The following is an 18,588-nucleotide window of genomic DNA, read 5'->3' as shown; positions in this document are numbered from 1 at the left end:
GTAGGGGGCGCATGTGCACGCCGCTGGCGTCCCAGCCGTGCTGTGCATAAACATGGCAGATGAGGATCACCGGGTGCCGGCCAATAGATTACCACCGTCACCCAGCGATTATCATGAATTTACACAGGACAGAGCCCTGCATATGTAAACAAGGCAATAGCCCTGTCCTCTCAGCGGAGAAGTAATAGATTTTCTTTCCCCGCAAAGCAGGGAATAAAATCCATCAATTCCCTTAGTAAAAGCACCTCACACAGTACACCAAAACACTGGCTAGGCACACATTTAACCCTTTTATCGCCCCTGATTTATAACCTCTTTCCAGCCAGTGTCATTAGTACAGTAACAGTGCATATTTTTAGCACTGATCACTGTAGTTGTGTCACTGGTTCCCAAAAAGTGTCAAAAGTGTCAGTGTCCGAATGTCCACCGCAATATCGCAGTCCCGCTATAAGTCACTGATCGCCACTATTACTAGTAAAAAAACGAATAAATTAAAATTCCAGTATACATCCCATAGTTTGTAGATGCTATAACTTTTGCGCAAACCAATCAATATACGCTTATTGGGATTTTCTTATCAAAAATATGTAGCAGAATACACATTGGCCTAAAGTGATGAAAATATTTGATTTTTTTTTCCATTTTTTTTTTATTGGATATATTTTATAGCAGACAGTAATAAATACTGGGGTTTTTTCAAAATTGTCGGCCTTTTTTTGTTTATAGCGCTAAAAAATAAAACGCAGTGGTGATCAAATACCACCAAAAGAAAGCTCTATTTGTGGGGGGAAAAAAGGACATCAATTATTTGGGTACAGGGTCGCAGGACTGCGCAATTGTCAGTTAACCACTTCAGCCCTGGAAGGATCTACCCACTTCCCGACCAGGCCATTTTTTGCAATATGGCACTGCGCCGCTTTAACTGACAATGACGTTGTACCCAAACAAAATTGACGTCCTTTTTTTCCCACAAATAGAGCTTTCTTTTGGTGGTATTTGATCACCACTAGGGTTTTTATTTTTTGCACTATAAACAATAAAAAAGCTATTTTGAAAAAAAAAGCAATATTATTTACTTTTTGCTATAATAAATATCCCCCAAAAAATATAAAAAAACAAATTTCTTCCTCAGTTTAGGCCGATATGTATTCTATTGTATTGTATTTTTGGTAAAAAAAAAATCACAATAAGCGTATATTGATTGGTTTGCGCAAAAGTTAAAGCGTTTACAAAAGATTCATGGCGTTTTTATTACTATTTTTTTTTTTTTACTAGTAATGGCGACAATCTGCGATTTTTAGCGGGACTGCGACGTTGCGGCGGACAGATCGGACACTTTTGACACTATTTTGGGACCAGTGACATTTATACAGCGATCAGGACTAAAAATAGCCACTGATTACTGTATAAATGTCACTGGCAGGAAAGGGCTTAACACTAGGGGGCGATCAAGATATTGGAAGAGATCTGTCTATTGACTGATCTCTGTTCTGTCTTTCTCAGGACCAATCGCGGGTAGCCTGGCGGCCATTGCAGGTAGTCAGCGGCTGCCGGCCACGCGCATTGGCTCCTACGTCACGTGGCTATACTTCTTAAAGCGCCACTGTACAGCTGCTGTATAGCTAGCAGGAGTGCCATACTGCCGCCATCAAACAACAGTGGGCGGTCGGCAAGTGGTTAAAGTAACGCAGTGCCGTCTCACAAAAAATGGCCTGGTCATGAAGGGGGGTAAATCTTCCGGAGAGGTGAAGTGGTTAAAGGGACCCTACAGCCAGAAAAGTGTTGCAAATGCTTTGCCGTATTGCCCTGGCTGACCGTGTGAACAGGTCTCCATCCAAAACTGAATTGATTGGGAGCTATGAATTAAAATATTCAACCACTGTTTGTAATAAATTACTGTAGTGCCCTAATAACAAACAGAAAACACTTCCTGGTTGTACAGACTGTAGAGTAACCGTTCCAAACACGTTACTACTAAGTTCTTTCAGATGCTCCAGTGGCGCAATCGGTTAGCGCGCGGTACTTATAAGACAGTAACTGGTGAGCGATGCCGAGGTTGTGAGTTCGAGCCTCACCTGGAGCATGAATTTTAATTTGTCTGACTTCAGAATAATTTACAAGTTTCTGCAAATCGTGCACACATATTCATAAACTTAGATTTCTTAATTTTTGTGTAGCTGTTTTGTCTTAAAATTGTATTTTTTTTGAATTTAAAACTATTAAGGGACAACCCAAATAGAAAGATGTTTCCGCCCGGTTTCGAACCGGGGACCTTTCGCGTGTTAGGCGAACGTGATAACCACTACACTACGGAAACTTCCGTGTTAGAGTTTCAGATAGGGCTGGTACAAATGCGCAAGCTAGCAAAAAAAAGAGAGTCAAAAACATTTTCTACTGGGGCGGGGGGTGAGCAAAGTGTTTTTTAAGCTGGAGCACTTGTGACATAAGTTGTCTAAATTCTCACCACGCCTTTATTAAGCTTACATAAGCTGCATTGCAAAACGGCTCCCCCCACTGGCATTCGCACGCCATGAGTCAGCCCTGTGCTCCAAGCCGCTGTCACTTAGGGATGACGTCTCTCTCTCTCTCTCTCTCTGGTCTCATGTAACGTGCAGTACCTCCGAGGCGTCATTAACGCAGCAGCCGAGGGTGGCGCTGTCGCATTGAGATCCAAGCTGTAGCCGCTCAGACCCCCGGAGGAGTTTAGGGTAGCGGCTTGAACGCTCTATGGAGCGTTCAATCTCTATGGTCGTTTGGAACGCACAGCGGCAGTAGCGGCCGCTCTGGTTCCCGGCTCTATGGTAGATCGTTGACAGCCGCGCATTGGTGAGGCGGAAGTGCGCGGTGTCCATGGAGATGATGAAGATGTCGGCCACGGTGTACGGCGGAGAGAGCTCGGGGATCCCGTTCATGGGCAGCGGAGGCATTTCGGTGACACCGACCCTGTCGTGGCTGCCGGATAGCGTGCTGCTGGAGGTGCTGAGCTTCCTGTCCGTGCGGGATCTCATCCGGAGCGGCCGGTGAGAAGGTCTGGGGGACACTGGAAACATTGCTGTGGGGATTCCTGCTGTCATGGCTGCCAAGTGTTTACTAGGAGTCAGGATGATTGTCATGGCTGGGAAGTCGTCTGAGGCTGGCCATAGACAGGAAGATGTCTTCTCCAGGAGAATGCTCAGCCATGTAGAACAATGGAGGAGATGGACCCCCTCCTGTCCTCTCCATAGATCAGTCATCACTGGGGACCAGCTTAGCATTTACTCCATAACTTCCTAGAGTCTAGACCATAGGGGGCGCACTGTCACTTTCCTCTGATAGCTACACAATGATGACCAGTGAGCCTATGGAGGGGGATTCATCAAAACCTGCGAATGGCAGCCAATCAGATTTAACCTTCAGCAATGGCATGTTCGGTTAAAGCGGATCTTCACCCTGAAGTGCCGGTTCACACTGTAACACAAACGCACGCTTGTGCACATTCCCCCCGATAACTCGTTCATCTCAATGGACCGCCAAACTTGCTGGAACGTGCAAACAGTACGGTAGACGCGGCTTTTTAAAAAATTCTGCCACTGCAGATGCGGCACATTTGCTACCCACTTAGACCCCTTTCACACCGAGCCGCCTATAGCGTCGGCGGTAAAACGCCGCTATTTATAGCAGCGTTTTTTACCCCCCCCCCGCTAGCGGCCGAGAAAGTGTTAAAACCGCCTGCAATGCGCCGCAATAGCGGCGTTTTGCCGGCGGTATCCCAGCGCTGCCCCATTGATCTCAATGTAGAGCAGCGGTAAACACACTGCTCCTAAGAAGCTGCTGGCAGGACTTTTCCTAACGTCCTGCCAGCGCAGCGCTCCGGTGTGAAAGCCCACGGGCTTTCACACTGGAGACAATGCTGCAGCTGTTTGAGGGCGGATTGCAGGCGCTATTTTTAATGCTATAGCGCCTGCAAAACGCCCTCGGTGTGAAAGGGGTCTTAAGATTATTATTATTACACAGGATTTATATAGCGCCGACAGTTTACGCAGCGCTTTACAACATGAGGGCAGACAGTACAAGTACAATACAATTAAATACAGGAGGAATCAGAGGGCCCTGCTCGTTAGAGCTTACAATCTAGGAGGTTTGCCCTTTACTGTGACAGGGTGGCACCTCTGCGCCAGATCCTGTGTATGTATGTGTGTGTGTATATATATATATATATATATATATATATATATATATATATATACACACATACATACACACACACACACCTTTTTCTTCTCGTGGAATAGGTGCAGGAACTCCCCCCGTCTGAGTCACCCCTTGTCTCTGCCCCCTACCCACCTCTGACCACCGTCCCTTGATTCCACCCCCTACCCACCTACCAGTACTGCCCCTTTTAGAGAATACAGAACCAAGTATCATTTTGTGGCGCTAAATCATTTATATGGAACATGTTAATGATAAAAAGAAAAAACGTAAAATAGATCCCCTGCAGTCAGCAACAATAGAATCCCAGCAATAGATCCCCACACAACAATGGACTCCACCCCAACAATAGATTCCCAGAAGCAACAGTAAACTACCCAAAACAAAATATCCACCCAAGTAACATTAGACCCCACAGCAGCAACAACAGATCACCCAGCAGCCAGCATCAATAGATCCTCCAGCAGCCAGTAAAAATAGACCTCTCCCTCAACAGTAGATCCCTTCCAGCAACATAAGACCCCCCGGCAACAATATATTCCCCATCAGCAACAATAGACCCTCACACAAAATCAGATCCCCGCCAGTGACAATAGATCCTCCAGCACACCCCATGCTTTTACATACATTCAGTGCTGGAGGTGCCGGAACTGCGTTCCCGCTGAAAAAAGCTATATATATATATATTTGTACAATTAGGAAAGGTTCCCTGTGGGGTTTTGAGTTGCAGCAATAAAGTACAATGTTTTGAAAACATATAATTGTATTTAGAAAAAATGGTTGCATCAAAGCAACGTTTGTTGCAGTTAAAACAGGAGCTCTATGGGTAAAGCTAATACATGTACATAAAATGTACAGCCGTTGAGTGCAATGAGGAAAAGAACATAGCCATGATATAAGTATGTAAATCATACCAACGCGTTTCGACTTTTTTCAGTAGAGGTCTTCTTCTGGGGGAGCGTGTAAAAAAACACAACTCTAAAGAAAGTATATATATATATATATATATATATATATATATATATGTATGTATGTAATAGAAACACCTGAAAACCCAAAATATCGACAAGCAAGAAATATATCAGTGTATTTAAATCTTAACATATTTATAAATAATTCAAATATACCTACCTACCAATCACAGCTGAAAAGAGACCTGATTGCTGTGCCCATAGGCTGCCAAAATGATCCAAAGCAATGCAGGCACGGCACCCCCACCTCAACTCCGAGGGGGAAGAGGCCAACCACCAATAGGTCAAAAAATGGAGGCCTACGAGAGGCCGCGCTTAGGCCCACACAGTGGAGGGGGCGGGGAAACGCCAAGAACTAAAAAACAGACCGAACACGCTAAGGGCTTTCACACTGGGGCACTGCGCTGGCAGGGCGTCAGAAAAATTTCTGCCAGCAGCATCTTTGGAGCGGTGAACTCACCGCTCCTCCCCATTGAAATCAATGGGGCAGTGCTGCTATACCGCCGCCAAAAGCGGCACAGTGTGAAAGGGCTCTTATACTAAAATGCAATAAAAAAAAAAAAAAATTGTCGTTTAAAAAAATTTAAAAATGGCCCTTTAAGAGCTATGGGCGGAAGTGATGTTTTGATGTCGCTTCTGCCCTGCAATGTTATGGAGACGGGTTGGGGCCACCTTCCCCTCACTCGTCTCCATGCCACTGACGTGAGAGGTTCCAATCGCCTCCGCCACTGCCGACAGCTCTGGTAAGCGGTGGAGGGCACCGGAGCGTGTTGGGGGGGTCCTCTCCCGCCGCCAATAAGTGATCTCGTGCCGAATCCGCCACAGAGCCCACTATTATCAGAAAATGGACCACCGGCTGAAGAATAGGATGCCGGGATTATGGCAGCTAGCTGCTGCCATAACAATGATATTCCTCTTCAAAGTAAGGGCGTATATCGGCGTGCGGCGGTCCATAAGTGGTTAAACACTAGAGGGAGTAGAGGGAGAGGAAATTAGGGGTGGAGAAATGCTATTTGAGCATTTTTATGGGCGTTTTACTAGCGTTTTTCTGCTCAAGTCTGGCATTTCTTTTGAATTCTATGGGGCCAAAACGCTCAGATCTGAACAGGTGTCAGTGAAATGAATGGCATTTTGCTTGTTGGGCGTTTTGGAACTTTTGAGATGTGCATTTTACGAAGCTGAAAATGCTCCGGCGTGAATGCAGCCTAAAACACAGGTTGAGAGATGCATGCTACAATTTTAATGTACATAATCTTATCAATTAGTATTTGCTTAAAGCTGAACTCAAGGCAGCTATGAAAGGCACATATTGTTGTGGCCCTGTAATCATTAACCACTTGCCCACCATATAACTTACATATACGGCGGCAAGGTGGCTCTCCTGAGCAGATCATTTACCCAGTATGTGATCCTGCACTTTGGGGTCTGGGGCACGCATGTGTGCCACCGGCGACCCGCTCTTTCTGTGATTATACACAGTGGAGCTGATTTGTGTGTATGGCGGACTCTGTCTGCCGGCACCTGACGATCATTAGGCAGAGAGCCAGAGCGGCGACCTACCATGTTTTCAAAGCCAGATCGCAGTTCTGGCTCTCTGTCTAATGATCGGCGGGTGCCAGCGAACATTGAGTCAGTAGGGAAGGCATTGATCCTGTGTTCCTGCAAAGCTGGAACGTGGATAAATACCTCCCCCACTGTACACAAGCACTGGTTAGACACATAGTTAACCCTTTGATCGCCCCTGATGTTAACCCTTTTCCAGCCAGTGTCAGTAGTACAGTGACAGTGCATATTTTTAGCACTGATCATTGTATTGATACCACTGGTCCCCAAAAAGTGTCAGAATGTCCGCTGCAACATTGCAGTCCCGCTATAAGTCGCTGATCACCGCCATTACTATTAGAAAAAAATAAAAAATATGCCATAGTTTGTAGGTGCTATCACTTTTGCGCTAACCAATCAATATACGCTATTGGGATTTTTTTTTTACCAAAACCATGTAGCAGAATACATATTTGCCTAAACTGATGAAGAAATTAGATTTGTTACTTTCTTTTTTCATTGGATATTTTTTTTTTTTTTTTATAGCAGAAAGTAAAAAAAAAAAAATTTTCTAAATTGTTGGTCTTTCTTAGCTGGAGGCGGTCATTTTGCTAAAGCCCAGAGCCCTTGAACAGCAATAAATTGTAAAGCAGAACTAAACCCATCAAACCCAGAATTGCTAACTGTCACATTTGCTTGTGCCCTCAACCAAATTGTGACACCATCAAATGGCTGGTGTCATAACTGATCTCATGTGCAGCACCATGGCAGTTGCAGATCAAACAGAAGCAGCTTCCGTGGCTGTACAGGATAGGAGGCTTTAATTCGCTTTAAGAGCCAGTTCACACCACATTCAGTCCAGTGCATTTTTTTTCTGCATCAAAATGCATGGATAGTAGGTTATATGGTTTTCAATGGCACAGTTTACACCATTGCAGTCAGTTCCAGTGTGTTCTAGTACCAGAAAGAAAAAAGATTAATGAACATGCTGCATTTTTTCTGCACTGAACTATACTGAAAGGCAGTAAAACGCATAAAAAATGCACTGGAACACACATGTCTTTATTTAAAGTGGATTTAAACCCTCACATATACCCAGTGAAGTGAACAGCCTCAGATGATACACAGAGATGAAACAAATCTCCATACATAAGTTTTATATGTTAATCTGCTGTCTTCAGCTTTATATACTGTTTAGAAAGTGCACATCATGTTAGAATTTTCTCTTCCTGATTGACCTGTGGGTGTGGATTCTTGCCATACACTGTGAGACAGCTGATTGGAGGAAAGGCGCACACCCCCTCTCCACATAAGCAGAGACTTACAGAGCTGTGCTGTGAATAGACCAGCTCTCTGCTATTCTATTGGTAGCACCCACCCCGAGACATATTTTCAGGCTGGTTTTATCACAGACGGAGAACTTGTCAGAAGTTATTAGGCTCATAACAGAAGAATGGAGCAGGAGAAAGCCATGGGACTTAGGGCTTTGAAGAGAGATAAGAGATTTATGAAAGGGGTTTACATCCACTTTAAGGTGTTAGAAAAAAAGAGGGGAAAAATGCACTGGAGCTGCATCAAAAACATGCCAAAAAGGTGTATGCAGAAAGGCATCTGGAATAGACATGTGCAATTTGTTTAGTTCCGAATTCGTTTTTTTAACGAATTTCGACAAATTAGATCATTTCGGAAATATCCGAATTAACGAAAATCCAAAAATAATCCTAAAATAAATAACTTTTTATTATTATTATTATTATTATTATTATTTACTATTCGTTTCATTCCATTAGTTTAGATGCGGCATTCGTTATTTCGGATAATTTGTAACTTCGGATAAATTTGCGTACACGAACAGCCAAATTTGAAAGTTAATTCCAATACCTATAATTTTAATAGTTAGTTATTAGTTAGTTATTCTTTCGGATTTAGGAATTTTCGAATTTTCAAATTTTGATCATAATGAATGACCCGAATAACAACAAAAAAACGAAAATAAACACATTTTTCGGCAGTATACATGTCTAATCTGGAACGCATCCAAACTGCATTTCTATGGTGTGAACTCTACAAACTCGACAGTGCCTAAAAGTGCGTAAAAATGCAGAGCAACTGAGCGTGTGCAGAGCAGGTTGAGACCGTGTATTACTGGATTTTATATATTATGGCACTTGTAATGCTGTACAAAAGCGGCCAGCCTGAAGTCATCTAGCAGGTCTTAATTTTCTGACTAAAATTCCACTTTAGCTGCTCATTTTTTTGAAAAAGGAGATTTACTTACCTGATCCTCGGATTCTCCCAGCACAGGACAGGTCTGGCAATGCTGCTCTCCATCGGTGTTGAATAATTTGACTGTTCCTGATGTCCTCAAGCCCAGAGTAGGCTCCATAGACCAGGAACAGTCCAGTGCTGGACCTTGGAGGAGCACTGTTTTCCAGGGGAACAAAGGATTGGGTTAGTTAGTATAAGCTTTCTTCAATCCCCTAGACCAGGATCCTCTAAAAAGAAAAGGTCAGTTTACTCTCTCTCCCCCACTTTACTGTCCCATCTCTGGGATTAGTGGTTGTTGGGAGTAATAGTGCCCCATTTTTGTTGTCAGTGAAATGAATTATGCCCTATCGATGGAATCAGTGGCAGGAATAATCCCTCAAGGGCCAGATAAAGGCAAGCAAAGGGCCGCAGTTTGGAGACCACTGCTGTAGACAAAATAAGCAGGTGTGCAGTGCGGGCGCAGGAAACGTGTTTTCCTTTCCTGGAGTTGGACTTTAACCACTTCAATACTGGGCACTTTCCCCCCATCCTGCCCATGACAATTTTCAGCTTTCAGCACTGTCACAGTATGAATGCCAATTACACGGTCGTGCGACACTGTACCCAAACTACATTTTTTTTATAATTTTCTTCCCACAAATAGAGCTTTCTTTTGGTGGAATTTGATAATCACTGAGGTTTTTATGTTTTGCTAAACAAACTAAAAAAGTGAAATTTTTGAAAAAAAAAAAAAAAAAAAAGTTTTTCTTAGTTTCTGCTATAAAATTTTGTTTTCTCTTTCACTGACGGGCACTCATGAGTTGGCACTGATAAGGTGACACTGATGGGCACTGACAGGTGGCACTGGGCACTAATTAATGGCACTGATGAGGTACTGACTGGCACTTTGGGCACTGAATGGCAGTTGATGGGCAGTTATTGGCAGCTGTGGTGGCACCTCTGATGGGTGGGCTGAGCTGATAATCAATGTGCTGATTATCAGCTCAGACCCCTGCCTCTGACAGGAGAGCCGCCGATTTGCTCTCCCTGTCAGCGTGAACCGAGGAAAGCCGTTTACCGGCTCCTCCTGGTTACATGCTGTAATTGGTCACAGCTAATCATGTGGTAAAGAGCGTATGCCAGAGGCTCTTTACTTAGATCGGAGTTGCGGTGTGTCAGAGTGACACACCACAACACCGATCGATGTGCTGCCCTTGGGTGCGTGATCGTGGCTTATCCTGCTGGACATCATATGATGCCCAGTCAGGATAACGGAACCACCACCCAGCTGTTATTCTGCTATAGGCCAGGCGGAAAGTGGTTTAATTATAAGTAAGGTTTTTAGTTCTGGATAGAGTAGAGAGGGATTAGAACTCCTGCCAGTTTTTATTGCCATCTGTGCCCCCCGTTAGAAAGATTCACCCTCTCTATTTGTCCTGTTTACCATTATTATTGAAAGTAAAAGAAAATCCCACATTTTGGATTGAACATCAGACCACTTGTAGAGAGGAAATCTACCAATGAAGACACTAGTTCTGGTGACACATTGGGATTTCCTCTCACTTCCTGTTTAGACTATGGGACAGGAAGTGAAGGCAAATCTCCCCAATGGGACACAAATGGCAAAAAAACTGACAGGGGTTATAACCCTCCTTTACTCTTTTCAAAATGAAAAAAAGAAAAGTTTTCCCTTTGTTACACTTTAAAAGATGTTATACTTCCCTGCTTTGTACAACAATATTGTACAGAACAGTTCTGTACCTCCTTTTTGGCATTTTCCTGCTGGCACTGCCCACTCCTCCTCTCCAAGTTCCTCCATAGCAAGCTGGATGCTAAAGGGGCACAGATCAGGCATGCTCCAGAGCTGGGCTGTGTGCATCCCTAGACGCACATAGCATGGCTCAGTCCCTGCCCCCCTGCTCCATCCTCAGAGGATTTGTCTCCTGTGAGACCAGGAAGTGAAGGGGTAGAGATGCAGCCGGGCACAGAGCTGGATTGTGAGTGGACTCTGGTAAGTGTTTAAGGACGGTGTGCCAGGACAGGTAGGGGGCATTTTTTAACCTCAATGCAGAGAATGAGAAGTTCATTATTAGGGTTTGAAGACATAACCATGAGTATGCTTAAACACAGCTTGGACTTCAAACATCCCTGAAGAAGGGGAAGTAAGTGGGCTTTTTAAAGCAGCAATGTCATAAGAAACATACCAATCTGGAGAGTTCAGAAGGCTGATAATGGTATACTATGAGTCGTGAATTGCCAAGACAGGTTATCAGTGTAGAGTAAAGGGCAGATTATATAGTCTCTCTGAATACTTAGTAATACGTTCTATTAAAAATTAAGATTACTATATAATATTGAATGCAATATTCACCGCTCTCAAAACCTTCATATCAATTAGCTTGACCTCCCCTTCGGCTTTTATTATATGTTCTTATACCTTCACATTATAAATTAATGTAATTATTTTTCTTTTTTAAGTGTCTGCAAGCGGTGGAGGAGACTGGTGTTGGACAAATCGCTGTGGAGACATGTTGATTTAACACCTTATAAGGTCAGTTTCTGTCATCTAACGGATAAATATTTGCTTTTTATTGCACATTGACATCAGGCGCTGACAAATGGTAGAATTTCCCATCATCACCATGAGACCCACCCTGATCTTCCATCAATGCTACAGGTGCTGGAACATGGACTTTTGGGATTGGTGCTCTCTCACAGTAGATAAGACTTCATCACAGTCCTGTGATGTGAACTGAATTCCAGCTCTCTTTGGGGGAGGAGAGGGGGGGGGGGGGGGGGGGAGGAGAGGGGGGGGGGGGGGGGGAGGAGAGGGGGGGGGGGGGGGGGGGGGAGGAGAGGGGGGGGGGGGGGGGGGAGGAGAGGGGGGGGGGGGGGGAGGAGAGGGGGGGGGGGGAGGAGAGAGAAAGAGAGAGGGGGGAGAGGAGAGAAAGAGAGAGGGGGGAGAGGAGAGAAAGAGAGAGGGGGGAGGGGGAGGAGAAAGGCAAGGGGGGGGAGGCAGAAAGGAAGGGAGAGAAAGGGGGAGGGAGTAGAGACCAAAAGAAGATAGAGTGAGAGATGATGTACCGAAATAGAGAGAGAATGAGAATAGACCGAGAGGATGGATAGAAAGAGAGATAGAAGAGACAGGGAGCGAGGAGGCACAGACAGGCAGACCAACCGGGCAAGATCATACAGAGGGGATAAATGTATAGGGGAAATGGAGAGACAGATGGGATAGAGAGGACAGACAGAAAGAGAGGACAAGCAGACTGACAAGGCGGCACATACAGAGGGAACATTAAGAGATAGATAAGACAGAGGGCAAGCACATAGAGGAGAGACATGGGACAGAGAAAAGAGTCAGTCAGACAGAGAGAAGGGAAGGTTGGAAGACAGACAGGGGAAAGAGAGAGGACAGGCCAAGACAACAGACAGAGGAGAGATGAGGATTGGTAGAGATGGATCGATCACACAGCTTTGCCTTCTGATTGAACACAGTGGTGGATAGTGAACCCTTTCCCTGCCTGACTCCTACCACCACCCAGCCTGTACTGGAAAGCTGACAGTGCAATAGTGGTGATGGACAGGGCACAGGCTGACAGTGTACAGGGTCAGTAGAGCACACACAGGGAACTAGCTCATAGGATACAGACAGCGTGGGAGTTGAAAACTACCGATGGGGAAGAGTCCTGCTTGGGGAGAGCCATGCACAGGAAGACCCGCCCCTCCTATACGAAGAGCAGTATTTCAAGTTTGGTTGCTTTGTCTGCTATCCAGTCTCCCATCAGTCTCAGCAGAACAATGACATCTGCACAGCCCCTGGGGCTCCCCAGTCGTCTTCTGCACACATGGGACACATGGCAGACACACACAGGGACTACAAAGCGTGGCCTGAGTCCCCCACCCCCTTAATAAAGGGGGTTATAGCAAAGTGTGTGAAGGCAGATATAGATGACCCACTACCCTTCTTATTCTGTGTACAAGCCATCACATTCCATGACGCCAAGCAACAATGTATGTTGTAGCAAGGTGCTTACCAAAAACACTGGTTCTCCCGGCTTTCTGGTCCACTGACAAAGCTTGCTGTAAGCAAATGAGTAATCAATAAGTGCTCAGGTAATTTATTACTGGTGTTCTTGTTCTCGTCAAAGGGGCTTGACTTAGATGGGAAAGCCCATCTTTCTGACATTTGTGGTACATTTTTCATAATCCTGACCCACAGATCCCACTATATCAGGGAAAATTTCATGGGATTTTGGATGCCATTATGTCACAATTATTGCAGACGCTTTCCTAATTTCTAAGTCAAAATACCACCATTGCAGTACTCAAAATAAATGACAAACTTGACGCACCAACTAGGTTAGTGTATGCTTTAGCCATGATATTTAGTTAGACAAATGCTATCTCTAAAACACCTTTGTCCTCTCTTGGTATTTGATCACCTCTGCGTTTTTTTATTTTTTTATTTTTTGTGCTATAAAAAAAAAAAAAAGCAACAATTTTGAAAAAAAAAAAAAGATTTTTTACTTTCTACTATAAAACACAACCAATAAAAAAATGTAAAAAATCTTCATCAATTTAGGCCAATATGTATTCTGCTACATATTTTTGGTTAAAATAAATCCCATTAAGCGTATATTGATTGGCAGGAGGAGAGGAGCCGGATGTGGGCGCCTGGCTGACCTCAGAGATCGCGCCGGGATGCCGGGTCTCTCCTCTGTCTCTCATCCCTCTTGTGGCTAGCGGCGATGTGGTGACGCCGACAGCGGCGCCTCTCACCTGGATGTGGGCGGCCGCCTCCTAGCCCTCCACACCGGGAACACGCCGCGGGACCTGGGTCCCTGTACGATCGCGGCTGTCGCCTCCCCCTCCCCCTGTTCCCCCCTCCCCTCCCTCCGGTCCATCTTCGTTGCCCCCCTTCTCCCTGGATATCAGGATCACAGGCTGAGCGGTGAACTGAGGAGCTGCGGAGAGAAACAACTGACAAGGGGAGCTGAGGCTCCGGGAAATCCCAGCACAAGCTCATGACCTACCAAGGCACCTGGAGAGGGATCCGGCTGAGAAGAGGGGAGAGATACTATCAATAGCTCTCTTGGAAGTCACAAATACCGCTGGAGAAGTTGGGATTGCCAACCCTCAGATAAGTGCATTAGATTGTAAGACACGGAGAGGGTAAGTGCCTTATATGTCATTACACTGCTGGAGCACTAATATGTAATTTAAAGGCTATACGAAATTGAAAGTAAAAGGTCAACTATGCATGGACAGTAATATACCTAACTTACCCTGGACCTCAGGACACCCCAAGGTACACAAAACTATCTTTAAAGTGTGAATCTTTTTCTCTGAGGATATGGGCATTGTCCGATATTAAAGTGAGTAAACTTAAAAGGAGAGGACCTGCAAAAACTGTTTGTAAGGTTAGTCTATTTCCTCCCTCCTTTATGGGTTTGCTGTTGTTTCTGGGACCTGACGTTTATAATTAAAACATCTATAAGGGACGGGCCCATTCTAACTTGCAGGTGAATGTGCTGTGGGTACCGAGCCCCCTGAATTCTCCATGCAATATCGGGCACATTATATGAGGTGGAGATAAAACATAGGTAAACCATCCAGGGACAGGGAGCCGTGCAAACCCTTCTAGGCCATTCTCTAAAAGGTTTCTTCAAGGCACATAACCTATACGTAGGGGTGTAAAGCCTCTGGCACTGGGTCCCTGGATAAGTCCCACATTAAAGGTGATACAACTATATAGCTGAGGACGTATTACTGCTCCTACTGTCTGTATGATTAACATCGCTCTACCTTTCGGGCCTGAGGGTGTCTACACAGGGACTTGAGATACATGTTCAGGACATACAAAGGATGGGATCAGCCTAAAAGGCAAATGAAGATAACATCTGTATTGTACTCTTTGAATTTTCTTTTTATCCAACTTTGGTATAAGGGGTGCCAACAGAGATCATAAAAGGGAGTGGTAGAGAGAGGCCTAAAATTATAGGACTCCTCATTGAGTAGGAATACCCTAAGATAAATGGTCTAAGACTTGTAAATTGTCCCTAATTTGAACCAGTGATATGCAGCCAGATCAAACCAACTTTCAGTAGATTAACACTGAACTACCTGGACCTTCTTTAAGGTAGAGGAAGAAACTATCTCAAAAGTGGATTTGCACCAAAGGGCCTCAGGTACTGTGGTTATATAGGGTAAAAGGACACAGTAAAGGAGGTAAAAGACAGCAAAGAATGAGAGGAAAGGCGGGTAGGGGGGGAATAACAACAAACCCAACAGGAGCGCCTGCTAGGACTAGTTCCAGCCCAGGCACAATAAGGAAGTACATGGTACAGGACAACATTCATGTTAGCCCGGGAAAGGCATCGGGTTCAAAAAATAAAACCCCTGAACGGCCGTCTAAAATTAACACAAGGAGACAGTTGGCTGAAGCAGAACCTCTCAGTTCAAACCCAGCAGTAAGAGAAGAGGCCCTAATGGAGAGCCAACGGGAAGGAGTAATGCCAACAAAAACCCCGGGGGAGGGGGGGTGATGGGGGGGGGGTCTGGTAGATCCCGGGGTGGGCTGGGGGACTCAAGGATGCCCACACTGAGCTCAACCCTCGGGGGGACAACCGTAGGGCCGGGTGGAGGTGGTGAGGCCACGGTTATAAGGGCCACTGGGAGGCCTGACACCCCCATAACTAAGGAGGGATGGGGAGGGTGGGGGCGAGGGGCAGTGGGGGGATGGGGTGGGGGGCGAAGGGAGGGGCGAGATCAGTACAAACCTCTTTGTCTCCTGCTGTTGGATTTAGAAAGGAAGAACAAATGGCCGGAATAAACCTGGTAACATACAATGTGAGGGGTCTCAGCCCCCCCATAAAATGCGCTAACATTATGGGCGAGTTGAGATCCAATAAAGCTGAGGTGGTTTTTCTGCAGGAGACACATCTATACCTGGGGAGAAATCGGAAGATAATGTCTAGGGATTACCCTTTTGGATTTATAGTGACTCCCCGATAAGGGGTGCAAAGGGGGTAGCGATCGATTTTGCAAGGGAAATTCGCTTCCAGATCGAGGAGAGAATAACCGACCCGGATGGCCGATTTTTGTTTCTGAGGGGCAAACTAAATGGTGAGGAATACACCTTAGTTAACATTTACTGCCCAAATACCAACCCAGGGAAATATCTAATTGGAGTCCTATCGAAATTAGAGAGTTTCAGGAGAGGGAGGGTTATCGTGGCAGGAGATATGAATCTATGTTTAGAGCCGGGTAGAGACAATGCGTCGCGTGCTCGGAGGACTGGAGGAGTGTGGCTGAATAAGCTTAAGAAAAAATTACACTGTTGCCAGCTAGTTGATGTTTGGAGGATGCAACATCAGAAAACAAAAGACTACTCCTACTACTCCCCCGTACACGCGACGTATTCAAGACTTGACTACTTCTTTGTGGATCATAGGAACCTAGAAGAGGTAGAAGACATAAACATAGTACCTATAACATTTTCAGACCACGCCCCGGTGACACTGCGAATAAAACAAAATAGTCAAATACCCCTTCTAAATAACTGGAGATTAAATGAGGACCTCCTTCATGACAGGGGAATTGATAAGTTAATTAAAAAAGAATTGGAATTCTACTTCAGAATAAACACCTCAAAGGAAACATTGGAATCAATAGTTTGGGAGGCCCATAAGGCCTATATTAGGGGGATAATAATAAAGGCGGGAGTGGAGAAAGAAAAAAACAGACTAAAAATTTTCGTGAGCTACAGGAGGAAGTTAAAAAATTAGAAAGGGAGCATAAAGAAACAGGGGAAGGAGGGATTCTGGGAAAACTATATGGAGCCAGAGAGGCCTTGAGACAGCAGATAGAGGCAGAAAATCGCAGAAAGTACAACTTAGTTAAAAAAGAGAGAGATATCACTGGGAATAGACCTGGACGACTCCTGGCAAGGGCACTAAGTAAAAAGAAGAGTAATAGATACATCGATAAAATAAAGACGAAATCAGGAGAAGTCAAATATAAAGATGGGGAGATAGCAAAAACTTTTCAAGAATTTTATGGGGAACTTTATTCAATAAATAAAAAGAAGGATAAAGAGAGAGGGCAAAAACAAGAAAAAATTAGAAAATATTTAAAGGAAACTGGGTTGGCTAAAATTTCAAAAGAGGAGAGAACATCTTTAGAGGCCCCCATTATAGAGTTCGAGGTAAGGAAGGCCATCAAGGAGACCCAGACAGGAAAGAGCCCAGGCCCAGATGGGCTGACAGCTTTATACTATAAGAAATATCAAGACTTTTTAGTACCAAAACTATGTGCGTACATGAATGAGATAGGGGAGAGAGGGGAAATGAGCAGAGATGCGTTGGCAGCCAACATAGCGATTATCCATAAGGAAGGAAAGGATGACACATTATGCTCTAGTTTTAGGCCCATATCCCTTTTAAACAACGACACAAAACTATTCGCAAAAGTAATAGCGGGTAGACTAAAGCAAACGATTAAAAATATCATCCACCCTGATCAGGTGGGGTTTATACCGGGCAGACAGGGAAAGGACAATAGTATCAAAACCCTCTTGATAACCCAGGAAATTAAAAATAGCGGAGTCCCAGGACTACTTCTGTCAATAGACGCTGAAAAAGCGTTTGACAGAGTAGACTGGGACTTCATGATGGAGTCACTCAAAGAAGTGGGCTATGGGGATAAGATCTGTAGCTGGATTGGGGCGTTCTATACAAAACCATCAGCGAGAGTCAAAATAAATGGGACCTTGTCCGATCCCTTCTATATGTATAATGGAACGAGACAGGGGTGCCCAATGTCCCCAGTGCTTTTTCTGTTAGCATTAGAACCCCTCCTTACCAGGTTAAGACAGAATCCGAACATTAGAGGGGTAAATATAGGTGGAACTGAGTATAATCTCGCAGCCTATGCGGATGATATCCTCCTCTATATAACAAATCCAAGACTCTCCCTACCGAATGTCCTGGCCACAATGGAAGAATATGGGAAACTCTCTAACTTTAAAGTAAATACTACCAAATCAGAAGTATTAGACATAAACCCCAATAAGACAAGAGACCAAGCATATCAAGAACACTTCCCTTTTAGGTGGGAGAAGGAAGCTCTAAACTATCTAGGAATCAAAATCACACCATCTGTAGAAAAACTATACCAAGCGAATTATATGCCGCTCATAAATGAGGTAAAAACGGAACTAAACAGAATACAGCAGGGGCAATTGTCGTGGGCGGGAAGAATCAATATTTTCAAAATGGTCATATTACCAAAAATAACATACAAAATGCAAATGCTCCCAATCACGCTCCCACCTGCATACCTCAAAAGACTACATTCAATGATATTAAGGTTTATTTGGAAAGGGAAAACACCACGCCTAAAATATACTCAATTAATAAATAGTAAAAGTAAAGGGGGGTGGGGAGCACCTGACATTCGTAAATACTATGAGGCCATTGCACTTGCGAGAGTGGTAGACTGGGTTAAAAGTAAAGGAAAACAGTGGGTAGAAATTGAAAACAAAATTAATAACTTAAAATTACACAAAATAATATGGTGTCCACCAAAAATAAGAAAGTATAACACAGAATCACATGAAATCACTAGGCACGCACTC

The 18,588-nt window shown here is 44.5% G+C and overlaps 1 protein-coding gene and 2 non-coding genes across 3 annotated transcripts in view; 2 read left to right on the top strand and 1 right to left on the bottom strand.

Annotated features, from left to right (window-relative positions):
- Positions 1-1,990: 1,990 nt before the first annotated feature.
- On the top strand, positions 1,991-2,083 carry TRNAI-UAU (transfer RNA isoleucine (anticodon UAU)). The gene is given in 2 exon segments: positions 1,991-2,028; positions 2,048-2,083. It is a non-coding gene; the product is annotated as a tRNA-Ile (tRNA).
- A 161-nt stretch (positions 2,084-2,244) lies between these two features.
- Positions 2,245-2,317, bottom strand: TRNAV-AAC (transfer RNA valine (anticodon AAC)). The gene has a single exon. It is a non-coding gene; the product is annotated as a tRNA-Val (tRNA).
- Positions 2,318-2,693: 376 nt separating this feature from the next.
- Positions 2,694-18,588, top strand: part of FBXL12 (F-box and leucine rich repeat protein 12) — a 44,985-nt gene continuing 29,090 nt past the window's right edge. The window contains exons 1-2 of the mRNA XM_073622521.1: positions 2,694-3,020; positions 11,427-11,499. Coding sequence (XP_073478622.1) covers positions 2,851-3,020; positions 11,427-11,499 — 243 coding nt within the window. The 5' untranslated portion in view covers positions 2,694-2,850. The remainder of the gene's footprint in view (positions 3,021-11,426; positions 11,500-18,588) is intronic.

The sequence above is a fragment of the Aquarana catesbeiana genome, linkage group LG03 (genome assembly GCF_042186555.1).
Source record: "Aquarana catesbeiana isolate 2022-GZ linkage group LG03, ASM4218655v1, whole genome shotgun sequence".
NCBI lineage: Eukaryota > Metazoa > Chordata > Amphibia > Anura > Ranidae > Aquarana > Aquarana catesbeiana.
This window is presented reverse-complemented; position numbering and strand designations above follow the sequence as displayed.